At 36.2% G+C, this 18,223-nt stretch overlaps 1 protein-coding gene across 7 annotated transcripts in view; it reads left to right on the top strand.

The window, feature by feature from the left end:
- Nucleotides 1–18,223, top strand: part of PLEKHM3 (pleckstrin homology domain containing M3) — a 70,322-nt gene that overhangs the window by 25,713 nt on the left and 26,386 nt on the right. For 6 of the 7 annotated variants that reach the window (XM_039352898.1, XM_039352902.1, XM_039352900.1 and 3 more), the window contains 2 exons: nt 8,492–8,637; nt 11,265–11,458. In XM_039352898.1, coding sequence (XP_039208832.1) covers nt 8,492–8,637; nt 11,265–11,458 — 340 coding nt within the window. Of the gene's footprint in view, nt 1–8,491; nt 8,638–11,264; nt 11,459–12,834; nt 12,902–18,223 lie in introns of all 7 variants that reach the window. The other variant, XR_005557859.1, reaches the window with a different exon arrangement.

The following is an 18,223-nucleotide window of genomic DNA, read 5'->3' as shown; positions in this document are numbered from 1 at the left end:
CCATGCCAGATGGTTTGATCAATTAATAAGTTTGAAGCGAGGAAAGGGGAGGAAGAAAGTCTCATTCCATTGCAAGAATGTAGTTGTAATGGCTATTAAAGAAGAAAATGAACAAAAATACAGACAGTATTCTTGGCAACTACTGCCTTGCCCTATTTTCTGCATTTTTTTAAAAAAAAACTTTTTAAATAATAACAGGAGCTAATATGCTGCAAAGCAAGTGCAAACTCCAGCATCATATTTGTTTTCAAGAGTATCTCTGAACCTCAAATGAATTCCATACATTTCCTTTTAAATAATGATGGATGGTTGCAGCCTATTATTTTAATTGGGATTTTATTCCTTTATTTTGATGAATAGGAAGAGTAAGCCAAGGAAATATAGGTAGTATTATTCAGTGGGAAAGCTAGAGGGGTTGACAATGACAATCCAGTAAATTAATGTCTTATAACTGGCTGTATCCTTGTAGCACATAAACACGCATATACGTACTTCAACAGGCATAACTAGCTAACAAAATTCCATATGTATCCAGGAGCTTAAGGTGGGATTCTAACATTATTTTGGCCCCATATAAAGAGCTGTATAATCCCCAAAATAATTTAATATAATTAATACAATGTAGTTATTATTAAGCACTACATTAAATTATTTTCAGTGTAATAGTAACAAGCCAAGGGAGAGGAGACTGTAAACAGTGATTGCAAAATGTCTTCATTGGCCTTTTTCCATTTAGAAAGATTTTGTCTGTCTTGTCCTCATAGGGTGACTGTTTAACCTACCAGGATTGCTACTGGTAATTGCATTTTGTAGGCATTAGGCACACCAATTCCTCCTCCACCCACCCCCCATACCCTTACCCATCCCACCCCACCCCCACAGCTGCAAAAGTGGAGTAAGCTTTGTGTAGATAAAAAGTTTTGCTGCAAATTCTTCAGCCATTTAGTGCAAATTCCTGTAATTACCATCATTGTGTCCTGTCTGAATGGTACATAATACAGCAGAAGCCTTTCCTAATTGAGACTTTACAGGAGGTACAAATCCCTTCTTTGTTCAGCCTGACAAATTAGCGCCAGAAAGTGGCAGGGTCCAGTAGGAATCAAAGACTTAGCTGCACAAAGATGAGACTTAAGGCTACAGTAATAACCCTCTCTTGTTCTTCATGGGAGAAGAAAAGTAATGGTGAATAGAAAAATCAAGGTGTTTTTTTTTCTTATGGGGGTTTTGTTTTGTTGTGAATTCCCTTGACATGACAGCACCTTAGGGCTGCTTTATTTATTTAGTAAAAGTGATTAAATAGCAATGCAACAGAGTGGCCCACTGTCCTTCCAGTTCCCCCCAAGCTGTAGATCCCCACAGCCTTGTCTAATTGATTGACAATGACCCACTGATAGAGAAGTTTGTTGGGCGGATTTGATGGAGACAAGGTTTTTCCTTTTCCCATTTTTTTGTTTGTTTTTTCTTGAATCCAAATTTGGAGGTGGTAATAGGGATTTGTTCTGTTTAAATTGCTCTCTGACTTTCAAAAGTGAATGAAAAAGAATATTGCTTAAGACAAGCTTATCTTGGCTACTAGCTAGCATTTTCTAACCAAGTGTATAGTAAGGTCAGAAGAACATTTTACAAAATGGAGTCGCACATACCTGCCCCCAAATTGTTTTGCTTCCCTAGCCTAAGAATAAAGAAGCTTTATTAAGGTTATAATTCTGAATACATCTCTATAAAACTAAGTCAGCAAGGCTTATTTCTTCGTGAATATAGGAGTTCACCAGAGTTTGCAACTAATTATTACTCCCACTCCAAATCTTCCACTGCTGTGCTAGTTTTCAGTCTGCAAGAAACTAAGTCAGATTCAGATGACTTAAAACGTTAAAAGTCATGTCCCATATGATTATTACTGTCAGGGCTATATATATTAAATGGACTATCCTTCCTGGTTAGGCAAGTTCGGTGACACTTCAGTTTCAAATTTTTATGCCAGTTAAATAACATAGGTGCTGTTTTGCTTTCCTGCAATCCTGTAACTAGTTTTCAGTTTTCAAAATATTTCCTTCCAATTAGGGAATGTAGGCAACCAATTCTGGAAGACCTGAAGCTACTCTGAATGATATAACAAACCTAGAATCATTGTGATAATCATGATGCTTCAAGAATTTGTGGTCTATGGCAGGGGTCACCAATTTCTGATCCATGGACCGGCACCAGTTCGCAGCATGCCAGAAACCAGTCCATGCAAATATGTGAAGCCCCATCCGCAGGATGCAGGCAGCACGCAAAACCACCCTCCCTCCGGGCCATGAAAAAAACCTCTCCACAGAACCGGTCCCTGGTGCCCAAAAGGTTGGGGACCTTTGGTTTATGGGATTTATTCTTTGGTCTGCCTGCAAAAGAGTGCATCTTGAGAGTATTGTCTGTGTTTGCTCTCTCAGAAGTAAAATCTGATAACTTCAAGGAACTTATATTTACATCAATGTGTATTGGATTGCATTGGAAAAGGAATATCCTTAGCATAGGGTCCATTATACTTTGTGCTTATTTAACAAATAAAGGAAGACTGATTTCCATCCTGCTTATTAGTTTTGCTTGTTAACAGCTTCGTGCTATGAAAATATAGTTAGGTAATTTGTGTACAGTGTGTATATGTGTATGCTTATTAGTTAAAAGTTTGGATGCTAAATGATACCCTTAGTATCTTGTAAACTTCCTGTTTCCCTGCATATATGGCAGTTGGAATGCCTTAACAAGAAAAATGAATGGCTCTAATGAAGCAATAAAAAGAGGATTGGTAGGAACAATCTAGTATTTAATGCATGTTACAGGGACCTAGCACATGCAAACTGCATTCTGTGAGTAATCAAAAAGACTCCATTGGAGTATTTTCTATCTCTGTATGTGCATCTGTGAGAGAAATAAACTTAAAACAATTTTGTGTAGGGTCAAAAACGTGACCCATGGGGCCACATATGGCATATCTGAATTACTATGTGGCCCTTGGAGTCCTATCTAGAATGGGTGAACCCAAAAGTTTTGAGGTGTCACCCCTCTCTCTCCCTCTCTCTTCCCCTATCCCTCTCCCCCCCCCTCTCTCATATTTTGGTTTTTTCCAATTTTTCCAGTATTTGGGCATAATGAGTGACTGAAACCTTTTAGAGATTTATGGAACCATTTCATCTATTGAAACTCGTGAACTCTCTCCCAGAATAGGTTCTTCCGATACTCGAAATATGGACTTGAGTTACCTCTGGAAGTTGCAAATCTTTGATTTTGGGACTGAGTTATCCAGCTCACAATGAATGAGGATCAGTGCTCAGCTCTCACCCTTAGCCATATCTTGCATCAGCTCTTATAGTAACATGAAAGACTGTGCATGTTAACTTCATATGCTTAATTTGTTTTGACTGGCACTGTTTGAGTTTTTATCGCCTATTTGTGCTATTCATTGAAACATCTTGATGGAAATCTTTTTCACATCTCATATTCTAATGTCATGAGTAAATGGTTTATTATTATTTCCATGTCTCTGGAAATGTATAAAATATCAGAATGTAATAGGCATATCAATTTTGCCTTCAGGGTCAATAGAACAGGGTAACTTGTTTATCATTGTAGGCATGACTGCATAACAAAAGAAAACAAAGATGAACTGGATTTTTCTTTTCCTGGCTTGCTAAGTCAGATGAAGAGTCTTGTTTAGCCCCCACCTCCAGCCAACCAGCCAGCCAGTCAGCCAGAAGCAGTGGCTTACTAGGGACTTTCAAAGTTTCCCAGCCAAACTTGAAGGCACCTTGCTGCTTTGAGTGCTAGGTTCCATTTAGCAGGGAAAGGTTGTAGGGATGAAGAGTTCCTTCTTTATGAATTTGACATTTCCCTTTTCAAAGCCACCGCATCTGGTATGAATCAGCAGATAAAGCATATGAACTGGGATTGTGTGTGAAAGTATTGATTCTATCACTTGAACATTTCTTGTGCAACCCCTATGAATTCAATGCTACAAAAAAGAAAAAGGAAAATACAGTATCTCCCTGGGTTGATCAGAAGCTACCTTAAAAAAAAGGAGCCATGTTTCCTACCATTTGAGCAGCTGATTCCGTCCCCCTCACTTTTGCCATCTGAGCGTTTTCCTCCACTTCAAGCACATCTTCTGGGGTGGGACCCATTTGCTTATTTCCTCTCTCCTATCAGAATAGTACTATGAGTTGTAAAAGATGCCCTTCTTCACCTTATATTACCTTTAGCGCCACTAGCCTGCAGGATAAGCTGTACATGTGTCTGCTTTTGTGTATAGAGTTGTTGCTTCATGGTTTTCTAATACCCTTTGAAATCAAAGCAATAAAAAATACAGTTTCAAAGGTGAAGGCTCCTCCTGCCACAAATTGATCTTTGTGAGATAGCTGGTGTAATGGTTTGCTCAGGTTGTATTGACTTGGAGTTTAAGGTTAATAAACATACAAAGAACAGATTTTGGTTTGTTTACCTTGCTAAATGCAAAGTGCAGTTTTGTCAGCAATAACCATACTGTCTCTTTGGTGTGGTAAGGAAGAGGTTTGTCAACAATTGTTGCAGAGTATGGTGTGAAAGCAGTGCAACAGACTTCCTAATGTAACATTTATTTCAGTCAGTGACCAGATAAAATAGAACATATATCAGGTACAAGGATGCCAGTCATGTGCTGTAATCAGTTGTTTGCATATATTCACAGCAGCTATACATAACTTTGCAACAGATCTTTAGTTTTTTCTCTCCTTGGAGTTTAGTTAGGCAGCATGCCTACTTTCTATCCAATTTTTTGGGGGAAAAACTCTAGTCCTACTTTTAGATAAGGAGAATCACCCTAATATGATGGTCCCATTCATCAGTGCTAGAAAATAAAATTATCTGACCTTCCTTATCCTTTCCACTTTTTTCATTTACAAAGCAGAGGCAACATCATTCACTGCCTGGCACTAGCTGGCCTCCCCTGTGCTGCCCTCTTCTTAATGTAGTGTTTTGGGTGGTATTCGCTGACCTCCACAAGGCTGCAAAAAGATGGCTCTGAGCCATCCAAACTGCTGTCCTTGAGCAGCCAGAAGGCAGTACTGTCAGAACTACTCCCTAAACTCCCTCATGATGCCACAGGAGAACCTTCAGTCTGCCAGTAATTCATACTCATGAATTCATGGCCTAGAAAGGTGACACGTGGATCATGGACACACATACTTTTAAAAGAGAAGGCCTGCTTGCAGACATGCCTTATCTGTGTAGCATATCATATTTACTTTGCTTTTGTTGTAACTGCTGCCTAATTAAAGAAACCTGACATGACAAATTGTATGGATTTTTGTGAAATCCACTTCATTTGAAGAAATGCCAATGTGTTCAGTGCAGACTTCTGAATAAATACAAATGAGTGCACATTTAATCACAACATTATAAAAACTGTACATGTTGCAAACTATAAAAAAAATTGAAAATAGTTTTTCTGTTTTTAATGGTGTAGCTTTGGATTATCCTATCTCCCAGACTTAAGATGCTCCCTCAAAAAAAGTACTGCTCTCTTTGGATTTTATAAGATTGGGAAGCATTGCAAGTCGTCTTCTGACTTCCTCTCGCCCCATAATCAGAGATGGGTCTTGACTAGAAAGTTGGACTTTTAAAACCTTAGTACCCTACTCATCATCGCCCCAGCAAAGTCTGTATTTTGGTGTCTGCAATGCCTATTTTTATTTTCCATGATTTTATTTCTACCGATTTAACCCCATGTGAATTTTTTTAGAAAAATATTTTTATTGTAACACTTAATCTTTCTTTTTTTTTAATGATTTTTTTTATTCTTATCCCTCCTACTGAAAGGATTTATAGAAGTAGGCTAAATACATTCAGCATTTTTAAAAATGAGAAAAATGCTGCCTAATTAATGAGAGAACTTTCAAAATCAAATGGAACTTTAGGCAATGATATATTTATACATTTTAAAATTGCTTATACAATTTTTTGGGTGGGATGACAGTAAATGTGACAGTAATTTTCTCAAAAATGAATGCTTTTTGTCTTTATTATCAAGGGTATCACTTAATGAGAGTCAGAACCATAATGAAACTAAATATGATTATGACTTGATAGCATCGATTTCTGAATCTTTTGAGAAAACCCCCAGATAGTTCCAACATATGTTCTTAAAATTCAGTGCTTTGGGAGGGGGAGGTAAGGAATACATTTTTCAAATCTACATAAATCTAGTTAAACCCCATTCCATTAACATTTTTTCTTCTAATTTCTAAACAGTGATATCCTTGTGTAGGGTATATTTTAAGGCTTTTTGAATCCCTTTAATAAACATTGAAAATAAGAATAATTATATTTCCAAACACAAAAAATATCTCTCTGTGTTTCAAGAATGATCCAAATGTTAGGATTCCATTGATGGTTTAATACTGATAGAACTTCAATAATTGTTTTGATAAAGTACCGATGCAACAAAAATCCCTTTGGATTGTTTAAACGGGTAATTCACCATTCTAGAAATCTGTAATATAGAATTTAACAAGAGGAAGATGTAATATAGAATTATTTCTTTAAATATAATGAAATGTTTTTTTTTAAAAAAAACTTAACAATTGGACTCCATTTATAAGTCCTGAAGCCCAGACATCCTGTCTAACAAAATGCAGTGTTATATTGTATCATTGCTTCCATGTTTCTTTCCTTATTTGAAGAAAATAACTTAATTGCTGTCCGTCACTGACATGCATTTTGTCACCATGCATTAGGCTGAGCTTCACAACATCAAAGGAATCGACTGTATTCATAACTAGAAGTAAAAGGATTGTAGAAATAGCAGGCCTTGTTAAAAAACAACAGCCACACAACTGAAGGAAAGTACAAAGGGCGTTGCACAAGAAAACATAAACACTACAATGGCCTTATAACATGAACTTTTTATATACATTTCCTTTTATTAAATTGACATTTTGAGTGCTCTAAGCAACACAGACTTTTGTGCATGATATGATATATGACCCAGGTAAAATGTGTTGTCAAGGAAATGGAGTAGAAGTAGAAATCAAGTGAAAAACATAGAGAATTATTGTATGAAAACAGATTGAGCAAAAATTGCTCCCTTGGGAGAGGTTGGAAAATAAGAATATAAACTTCTTGAGGAAGGGAAATCTGATCAATGCGCATTGTTCGTGATTATGTTCACTATTTCAAAAGCACATTTAAGATAATATAAGATGCATTAAATCTCTATTTACTTAGAATATTAATTAGCTATAAAGACTTTGTTTTGTTGTGATAGTTTTATATCAAGATTCATGCACCTACACTTTGCCTTAGTACTTCAGACCACCTTTGGGCTGGACAGGTATATATCCTAATAAATATTTAACTTTGCTGGTTGCTTGATGGAGAAGTCCTTGATGAATTTATATCTGGTACATTTCTGCTAGGGAGAGTCCTTTCCAACATGCCTTCTACTGTATAAATGGTGGAGCAAAAATTCAACAGATCTATAATTCTCTCTAAATCCTTCCTACATCTTCTTTCAGCAGCTTTAACCAGCATAGCCAGTAGCAGGAAATCTGAGAAAGGCAGCTTAACAACTTCCGAAAGGCCACAAGTTACATATCCATGCTCTGAAAGAAAGGGATACAAAATCATTTCTTCCTTGGAAACTGTTTATTAGAGAAGAGTAATATAGAAGAACTGTTTATTCTCTATCTGTTGGGAGGAAGGACTTAATTGCATAAAATTAAAATACCACATAAAGACACTGTGATTCTACTGGTAAAAGGGATAGATGCACTGTTTTCCGAAAACAGTTAGAAATTCTAAATCTATAGATAGCTTAAAAATCATTTTGTGGGTTACAACTGAAAAACACCTATCTTTAAAGTTTGTTGTACTAAATAAAATTTAAAGAAGAGAAAAATGTTAAAAACATGAAACTAAAATAAATAGTATTAATCTCACGGCAATATAATTGTTTTTAAAAATGAATAATAAAATGCTAAAAACCTGATCCATTTGACAGTACAGATACAGGAGCCTGGAAAATATTCAGTCCAGTTTATAATATTGCTGGACCTGGTAAAAAAAACTTGGATTTTTGTGATTGCTTTGATTCTTAAGAGTCAGTTCACTTATCAGAATTTCTAGTTTTCACATGTTGTGAAAACAGTTTCTGAGAGAAATGCTCCCTGCTCTTCCTTTTGGAATCTCTTGAGTCATCTGTCTCTCATGAAGTCTTCTGCAAAACTAAAGAGAAAGTATTAAGATATATCAGGTGGATGGGTCCTACGGATCAAAACACACAATTATTCTCACCATGCATGTGTGTGTAAAGGCAAAAAGATGGGAAAAGCACTTGGAAAAACTCAAGAAGGTTATAAGTGAAAGCCAATGATATCTGAAGCTCCATATCGTAATTACATGGTAAAGCAATGGAAACTTTCTTTTCAGTGTAACTAAGAATCTGCTTTTTACACCAATCTTTTTTCCCCCCTATTTGAAGGTTGTCAGCGTTGCATTGGCTTAAGCAATGGGAAAGCAAAAGTATGTAACTACAGTGGATGGTATTACTGCAACCTCTGTCACGTTGATGATACCTTTCTAATTCCTGCACGGCTAGTTCATAACTGGGACACTTCAAAATACAAGGTAAAGTAAATACATGCTAACAGTAGCACAAGTCCTTGCTCCCTGATTATAGTGTGGAATATGCACACATAGAATTGCCCAATAGGAAAACATTATGTCTGTCAATCAATCAGTATTTTGTGACCACATGTTGTTATGTTATATAAAACTATGGAAAAAAAGGAAATTAATAATTTAAGAGGGAGGAGAAAAATATCAACAAATAAAAAGGCATGCAGGGAGTCAGGTTAAAATGGAACCAGTATTAAAATTGAGAGCTTAACCATTTCTTTGAGTTTAATATTGCAAAGGTAGCATCCTGACTACTAATAGTTGTAATCACATCTGCAAGGAGGTAGAATAGTTGTTGAGCTATTGATGCTCACGTTGCAAGGTCCAAGAGGGAGGAAATATAACTGCATGATAGAAACAGGAGTTTGTCTCATTCATTTCCCCTCATGTAAAGCAAATAAAACAGTTTTACTAAGTGAGAATCTTGGAGGCTTTTTAATTTCCAATACCTTACCAGTGCCAGGTGAATTCTAATGAAGATTGACGGTAACTCCATTTCTATCCTAGTTGAAAGCGGAAGCAAAATGCAAAGGCTAAAACAATTCTGCATAGGTGAACGCCCCGAAGCACACAGGGCTCATAGTCTCCAGTAGAAAGCTTCAGTTGCCCGCTTCAACGAATGTTAGAATCCCAATTAGCATGCATCCCATGCAACTACTGTAGTATCCATGCAGCTGGGCCATAGTTTTGGTTGTTATGGTTGTTAACCTGAGAAGATCCAAAGGTGGCAGCAAAACCTTTGTTTATGTTGTGGTCAGCCAAACTGTGGTCCTCAAAAGGGCTCTAAAAAGTTGTGCAAAGGACAGCTGGCAGGAAACTGGACACCTCTTGCCAATCTGGGCACCGAGTTTGGGGGCAAAGTAGAAGAACCGAAACCATTCATTAGCTTATCCGCCTGTAGAGAATAAGGCGAGAGTGACAGAGATACAGAGGAACCATAACCTGGACAAAAGGGGCTGAAACATTTTTTAAGTCCAGGCCAACAACACACAGATTTCAGAAATAGTTCGGGCAGAACGCTCGCTAATCCACTAAAGTATAAGAAAAAGGTTTTCTGTTAACAGTTATGTAAGAGAGCCAGTGTGTTGGATTAAGAGCCAGGAGGTCCTGGTTCTGGTTCATAGAACTGTAGTTACTCTTTAAGCCAATCAGGCACTCTAAGCCCAACCTACTTTCGCAGATTGTTCTTATGGGAAAAAGTAGGAGAGAAAACTATGTGTGTGTTGCCTTGAGCTCCTGAATGAAAGGCAAAATATAAATCTAACAAATACAGAATTTGCCTCCGATTCGGAATCTGGCTTCAAGCCATGATTCTGGCATCTAACTTTCAAGCATTTATCCTAATATAGCTTAGTATGATTATTCCTATATTATAGTTTTAGCTTTTTGAATTAGATATGGTGATATAAAAGTGTAGTAATAAAAGAATAAATACATTATTTAAATATTTAAAGCATTTTAATATTAAGTGCTACTTAATGTTATAAAGAAAGGGGAACAGAAGACATTAAGCAAACCGAGATATTTGTGTTCTTGAATATCTTACGGGTTTTGGCAAGATCTTAGATATGTGCATCCAAAAAGCAAACCAAAAATATCAAAAGTAACAAATTTCACTAAACTCTCATTGCTATTGCAAATACTATCAACTTTTGTAATGGTGTATTTCTCTAAACTATTGTTTGAATGGTCAGTTTCACCATCTAGCTGTGAAAAATATTGTAGACTTCAGTTCTGGATTACAGGAGTAAAGAATCATGAAAATGTAGGAAGTGGGTTAAAATATAAAACGAAACAGTAGTGATTTTGGTTTAAAAGAGAAAAAAAATCTGTCTTATTGTATCAGACTAATTCCCTGTGTTATTAAAATGCAAGCCTAAGAATAACACTGAAAATCCCTAGCTTGTTTTTAAAAGTAAGGAAATGTAGGGAGACATTCCTTATTCTTCATTTTTGCTTATTATCTTTTGTGGGCAGGTGAAGCTATGTTTACAAGATTGTAGGCATTCATCTTAATACTAAAATAATAATGGTCTTCATCAGAGCTGAAGTTGTTTAAAATATATGTTTATGGCTGAAGAATTCTCTGTTCTCCCACTATCACCTTCATCCTCACAATTTATTTCTAAAAATGAATGGGAATTCAGAGAGGAGAGTATTATTCTTCAACTTTTCTTAATTAAATAAAAACAAGATGTAACCTAGCAAGAGAAAATACTGTATATGGCAGCAGCTTTTTGCTACTTACATGCTATATCTAATCTTTGCCAGTGAGTTTATATTAAGTACCACAGACCCTGATAGGTGTAAATTAATTTAATACCTATGTAGTTAGTATAACTTCTGGAACATTCCGCTAACAAAATTTTGCTTCTTTGAAATGTTTAACACCAGAATTTAGTTTATATCTATATTATAGCATCTTCTGGGTGCTTTTTTAATAAATAAGCTTACATTATGTCTTATCATAACACAAATAACACTAGCATAATGTCACTAAAAGAGAGGTGTACTGATTGCCTGTGAGCAGTTAAAGATTTATTAGAAGCCAAGCTTCATGGATTATCCCCTTTTAGGTATCAAAGCAAGCCAAAGAATTCCTGGAATATGTTTATGAAGAGCCCCTGATTGACATTCAGCGAGAAAATCCCATATTGTACAGACACGTTGAGCCATTGGCAAGTGTGGCCCGTCTGAGACAGCAACTGAAATCCCTCCGAGCCTATTTATTCAGCTGCAGAGCAGCAGTGGCCGAAGACCTGCGAAGGAGGTAAGACAGAAGAACAGTTAAGAACTGGCTTCCTTGAGGCCATCTTCCTTTCCTTGGCCATCTTCCACTTCCTTTCTTTAGTTCCCATGACCCAGCAATTAAAGTATAGCCCATTGTGTCTGCCTCTGAAGGGTAACTGGATATTTTCAGTGCAACTGGATGGTTCAGTGCCCAAAGGGATCTCTGATTCATCAGTCCTTCACTTAGGGATGTTAGGAACAGAATGCCTAAGCAAACAATGTCATGGAATAAATTTATTTAAAGATTTATATGTATAGCAAAATACAGTTGCATATCATCGCATTCCAACTATATAGATTATACAACTGCAGCACTTGAAAAGCTGATCTATTCACTTTTAGAGTAATATACTAACTAATTCAATACTGGTATCACGATCCTGCTGCTTGAGAATTTTCTACACTGAAAATGAAATGCCAGAGTAGATAGAGGTCCCTGAATAAAAGCAAATTAAAGTTACATACTGAGTCCAGGATTCTTATGATTGTGAGTAAAGCTGGATTTAATCATCATTGAAACAAAACAAAACAAAAAAAATCAGCTTTTTTGGCATCCTAAACAAATATGATGAAAGTTCTGGGCTTGGAAACATTTTTCTCCATTTCTTCTGTCACCCTCTCATCTGTCACTTTAACTTTAACAACAGCTTCAGCTAAAGGAAGGAGTGAAGCCGGATCTGCTTTTGAAATGATGAGGTGCCTCCCTTGTAGGCAGGACATGGTTTCCAATCTCTGAAAATACAAGAGAGTGAGAATGGGATTTCCTCTGCCCCCAGGGGTCTATAGAAACTACTGAGCCCCAAATGCTCCCCATTTTCTGGCCTGGGATCTGTTGGAGGAATGACAGCAGGATAAAATAGGGAGAGTCTGGTCTTTCACCATCATCATCATTGTGGTGGGTGATAGGAGCCGTGGTGGCACAGTGGTTAGAATGCAGTATTGCAGGCTGACTCTGCCAACTGCCAGCAGTTTGATCCTGACTGGCTCAAAGTCAACTCAGCTTTCCATCCTTCCGAGGTTGGTAAAATGAGGGCCCAGATTGTTGAGGGGCAATATGCTGACATTGTAAACCACTTAGAGAGGGCTGTAAAGCACTATGGAGCAGTATATAAGTCTAAGTGCTCTTGTTGTTGCTATCATCCATGTCCCCATTATTCTGAGCTTTGGTGGAAAAGGTATGTGTGCGTGCGCACAAGCATTTTTGCTTTGGCATCTTCATCCATATAATCAAAAGGAGATTATCTTGGCTGTTTAGAAGATAACCTTGGTTGATGTCATGATTAATAATGTCAAATACCAGTAAAAACATTAATGTTACTGAAGTGCCTAAACTTAGTAGCCACATTCCTATTATAGGCATTTGCATTATCTCTGTTTGGGACTGTGAAACAAAGGAAGTTGAAAATCTCTGCAGTTGAAGAAGGTACATGAGATATTTTCTTAATATCATGTAAGAATTACCTTCCTTTTTTCTATCTTACTTTTTAAAGACTTCCTTCATTTGTAATACTGGCTATAATATCTCCTTCAATTAATATGAGATTGAGGGCTGGATGCTTTATGGGAGATTCAGTTCAGAAAAAGCATCAGAGAAAGAGATTACAAGCTTTTGATTAACAGCAAAGCAAAAAAAAAAGTGTTTGATTAAAATAAAGAGGCAGGGAGGGCCAAGGCAAGTCAGTGAAGAGAACAGAAAAAAGAGATCAAAGGAAGCAGAGAGTGAAAAGCAACTGGGCTAGAGGACATGGGGCAAAGGAGGGGGGGGAATGAGGAGACTAGCAGAGGCATGAAGAGCCAGTGTTGATGGAAAAAGGTGATGGAAAAGGATACAGAGGAAGCTATGAAGAGGCATTCAGGGTAGCACAGGAACAAAAGCAAACCTGAGAAAATAGGAACCCTTGCAAGAGACCAAGACAGAGACAAAGGGGGATTAGAAACTAAAGCAGTTGAGTGGGCATGGTGTAGAAAATGGAGAGGATAAAGTTAGGACGTAGGTTGGAAATAATGCCGAAAGCTAACATGTTGAATTATTATCAAACTTGGTAAAAAGTTACATTAAGCTTATCATTTGGGGGAAAGGTGTTAACATAGGAGTGTACATCTGCAGAAGGTAATTGAAGAGGTAACAATGAAGATGAAAAAAAAATCTTATTGTAGACTAAATAATGTCTATAAAAGACTTATGTTTGAGCAACAGTACAAAGTTTAATTTTCTCTCTTAATAAACTGTAACTAACCTTGGACTTAAAAAGCCATCTGGGTTGGTATACGGTACTACCTGATTTGAACCTTATAACAAATCAGCATGAGTGCCACCTGAACTCCTGCTCTTTCATTCACACTGTAATCTCCAGACAAATGATAATCAGTTTCCTTTCTCCCTCCTTCCTGATGGCATGTGTCTGCTTGTCTTTCTGTCTGTCCATCCTAGGGTTTTTTTGCACCACTCTAGTTTTTGTTTTGCAAAAAAAAAAGAACAGCTAGCAATTATTGATTACGGTATATTTCATAGTTTTCAAATTGAAACATATTTACTATTTATTGAAAAATTAAGCTAAATTTCCTTAAAATTCTTTACTTGTTGCTGCTTGTTCTTAATTAGATATGTGAATTTCCAGCTATTCTGAAAACATTGTCATTATGTTAGAGTTAGACTTTCATAAAGCAAAATGTAGTAAACTATGAACAATGCACTGCAAGGAGGACTGAACACAGGGTGATTAATGTTAAAGGAAGTCTGCTATGGTAAAGAATTAGCTGTTGCTTTTCATCCGTGCTTCTGTTTGAAAACATACAAGATATTTCCAAAAGCATGGCAAAATGGGTTCCCTGCGTTATACTAACATTCCTGGTTCTTGGAATTTTATTTGTACGTGCATATGTGTGTATGAGGGGTCCTTGGTGGTCTCTCTGCTTGGTTGTTGATGATATAACCCAGTTTGGTTAAAGAAACATCTGCAAGAAAACAACCACGTTCATTTCAGCCCTGAGCTACAAATATTCTCCTTTATTGATAGATGTATATAAAAAATAATTCCATCAGCTAATATATAGCTGACACAGATCTATGGACAAAATATTAATTGATACAAAATTGATTCTAAGCTTCACAGACTATCAAGAGAAACTCTCACGGAAGTTGTTGGTTTGAGGAAAAGTAGAATATCATAAATTACACATTCATGTGCCAAGACATATTTCTGTCACCTAACATATAGACTGAAGGTGTAAACATATCTGAGGGTATATCTCTTAGAACAAAAATGCACCTTTGACAAAAAGATTTTTCTTAAACTCCAGATACTCATTTGTTACCTTTTTTTGTACCAGATTCCTGGTGATTGCCTGGACAAGTCGATGCAATATTCTTGCAGCATTTTTCAGAAGTGACTTTTCATTGACTTCTTATTACTAAAAAAGAGCAACTTCAGCCTCTCCCAGTTTTTTACCTACTGCCTTTAACTACTATACCAAAATGGTTATTTAACTTATCATAGTGGATGTTTAATTAAATAACTAAATAATTAGAATATAGATGGCATATTGAGAATCAAAAGTAAAGGTAAAGGTTTAGATAGTTTTGGGCTGATCCAGAACCTGAAGTCTAAAGGAATCGATTTCTATCACTGAAAGTCTAGATTCAGCTTAACAGTCCTGATATAACTCCCATTAGCACCATTGGTCAACAGTTATGTTGTATCCTGTAAAAGCCAATCTGTAGATCCTGATGTATACATCTTTCTCTTCGTCAGAGCCATTTTACTGGGATGTATGGTATCATATGACCAATAGTGGTACAAATGGACATACAGTAAGTTTGTTCTGTCACTATTTCCTCAAGAAAAATAGGTTCAACATAGAAATAATTTTAATCAAACAAAGTTATATTATTCAGGGCTAAGGGCAGATTTGTGCTCCAGGGCTTAGAAATGTTATTTACGTTCATGCTATTAAATCCTTCAAGTCATCCTGACAGTTGCTAAAGCATCCTGTAGATGACTTTTTAATAAAAAAAAAACCTTTTCCCAGTAATTTAAATGCTAGAAGAATTAGTTGAAGATAGTCCTCAACTTACGAATGGTTATGATCAATCTAAAAAAGGGGACCTATGACCTGGATTTTAAATTTCAACTGTTGGGCCCCTTCATGGTCCTGTGGTCAAACTTTGAGGACTCAGCAACAAGGCTGTATTTACAGCTATTTGCAGTATCGCAGTCACATCATCATGTTTTACCACAGTTTTGCGAAAAACTGGCACTTCTGGTTTTCAGCAAAACTGTGTCCATAGCAAACCATTGGTTTGCTTAACGAACACGGTGTTAGTGATTGCTGCAAAAAAAGGTCATAAAGTCGTTTTGTGACCGTTATGACATACTATCGTACTGGGCAAACAAACTCCTTTGCAGTTGTATCTCAAGGAATATTTGTAATGTATGAGAGTACAAACAGTGGGGTAACTGGATAGATTGCTCCTATCACTTTTTACTTGCACAAAAGAGTATTGAACATTGGAAGTAAAGCTGGAGGTCTGCTTCTTTGGCCTTGTTACCTAGCAGTGTTGAAATTCTGGGACATGAATGGCATAGAAACCCACAGGAACAAATCTTGTGTGGGTTTCATCAGTCCTGCAGCTCTGGCTGCCGTGATCAGAGCTGTAGATGTTTCCCATCTCACTATGTGCGTAACTTTTTATATGACAATGGAATTCATTCATAGGATAATTGTTGCAATCTCAGTATATTAAAGGATATTTAATCAAACAGCATTTTTATAGACTATTTTTCAGGGGAGGAGGAGTAATTTATAAGCTTGGAATGTCTGAGTTCACTGGATCTCAGTAGAATGCAGAAAGTTCCTTTTGCTTTATGAAAGGTTATTGAGAAATAATACAGTATTTCATACAAAATGAGATGGTAGTTATTTTTAATATAAACCAAAATAAATTACCTCCAAACCTGAGGTTTGTAGTTATAATAGAAGGTCACAATTGCAGCAGTGTCTAGCAATTCATGTAACAACTGAACTGAAAACCTTCTGTTTGAAAAGGTTTTCTCTAGCTATCGTAACAGGAAAGAAGAAAACCTTGAAACCGTTAAATGCTTTTAAAACACTTAAAAAGTGTTTTTGAAAAGCACCTCAGCTTTACTGATCATTACATTATTACAGCCTAAAACTTTTGCTTTTAAATAGTTGCAACTTTATCTGCAGTCACTAGTGGAAAGAAAAGAAGAGTCAGCTAATAAATAATGTCTCAAAGGTACTTTTTCAAAAGGCAATTGGACTGGTGTTTTTTGTTGTTTGTTTGTTTGCTTTTTAGGAAGTAAAAGATGTTTCGCTTCTTCTTCCTGAAAAGAAAAAAAACCACAGCCCAGTTGCTTTTTGAAAAAGTATCTTTGAGACAACTATGACCTGGATGACTGAGAATCTCCATAGATATTAATAATTAATGGTAGCAGATGGTTGTCAGTTAATGATAATTGAGACCAGAAACTCTGTTGCAAAACAGAAAATCATGCAACTGTGATGACTTATGATGGTAGGTCTGATAGTTCCAATTATGGTCATTATACAAATCTTACATGGTTCTTAAGGTACCACATGACCATGACTTGCAACTGACTGCCAGCGTTCCCATTGATTTTGTTTTGTGGGAAGACAACAGAGAAAGTCACAAATGTAGAAATGCTTCAAAACATTGCAACCGTTCTAATTGCAACTTAGTTGACAAGTGCCCAGATCACATGTCCACCATGATATTGTAATGGCTGCAACTACAAGGATTAATCCCAAGTCCCGCTTTTCCAATGCCATCATAACTTCAAAGAGTCGCTGAATTAAGTCATTAAGCAGGGACTATTTAAAATGTTCTTAAGAAACCTCCTTAAACTGCTGTTTAACTTTCTAGTAGCAAATTTGGGAAAAGCTATTTAAATATATGAGACATGAAAATTATTGTTATTAAAATAAATAAAACATTTTATTTTTTCTATTTATTGCCTTTAAAAGTTGTACTGAATTTCAAATTTGTTTTCATGTTTAGAAAACATTGCTTGAAAAATTACTTCTGTTCATAGTCAACATATATTTAATCACTTTAATCTATTCTAATTATAAAACTGCCACCTGCAAAAAACAGTAACCAGCTTCCTATAAAGCTTAGCAATGTTTCTAATTAAGTATATTCTGATTTAAAGTATTAAAGAATGTGGAATATTCAAATAATTTTAAAACCCTTGTTAGAATTTTTTTTGCAGGAATACTTCTATAACAAATGAAATCAAATCAAGCTCACCATCACCGAAAACATGTTTTATTTTAATCATAGCTTATAGAATAACCTTCAGTGGTGAGCTGACAGAAATATTAAGCTATAATTCCCATCATATAAACTGAAAGAGTGGAATTTACAAATTATCCAAACCAACAAGCCACTTGATGGTTTTGTACAGTGTTGCTGGATATAGCCATCTTAGTTTTTAACACAATCTATCCCAAACTGGCATTTTCCTGGTGTGTGAAATACAACATCCATCAATCCTCCTCAGCATGATAGGATTTGTAGCAAAATTAATTTATTGGATAGCTGATGGGGCAAATATTTTTACTAGAAGAAATCAGAGAATTAAAATAATTTTTAATTAAATCAGGACAGGAAAAAATTATTTCAACTTCTATGAAATAATTAGAAAATTAAAATGAATATAACAAAACACAAGCACTGTGTCTTCCTGAGCCTGTGTCCAGA

This window comes from Crotalus tigris, unplaced genomic scaffold (assembly GCF_016545835.1).
Source record: "Crotalus tigris isolate CLP2741 ecotype Arizona unplaced genomic scaffold, ASM1654583v1 scf7180000018485.2372832, whole genome shotgun sequence".
Classification (NCBI taxonomy): Eukaryota; Metazoa; Chordata; class Lepidosauria; order Squamata; family Viperidae; genus Crotalus; species Crotalus tigris.
The sequence above is the reverse complement of the archived record's forward strand: the minus strand, read 5'-3'. Positions and strand labels throughout refer to the sequence as shown.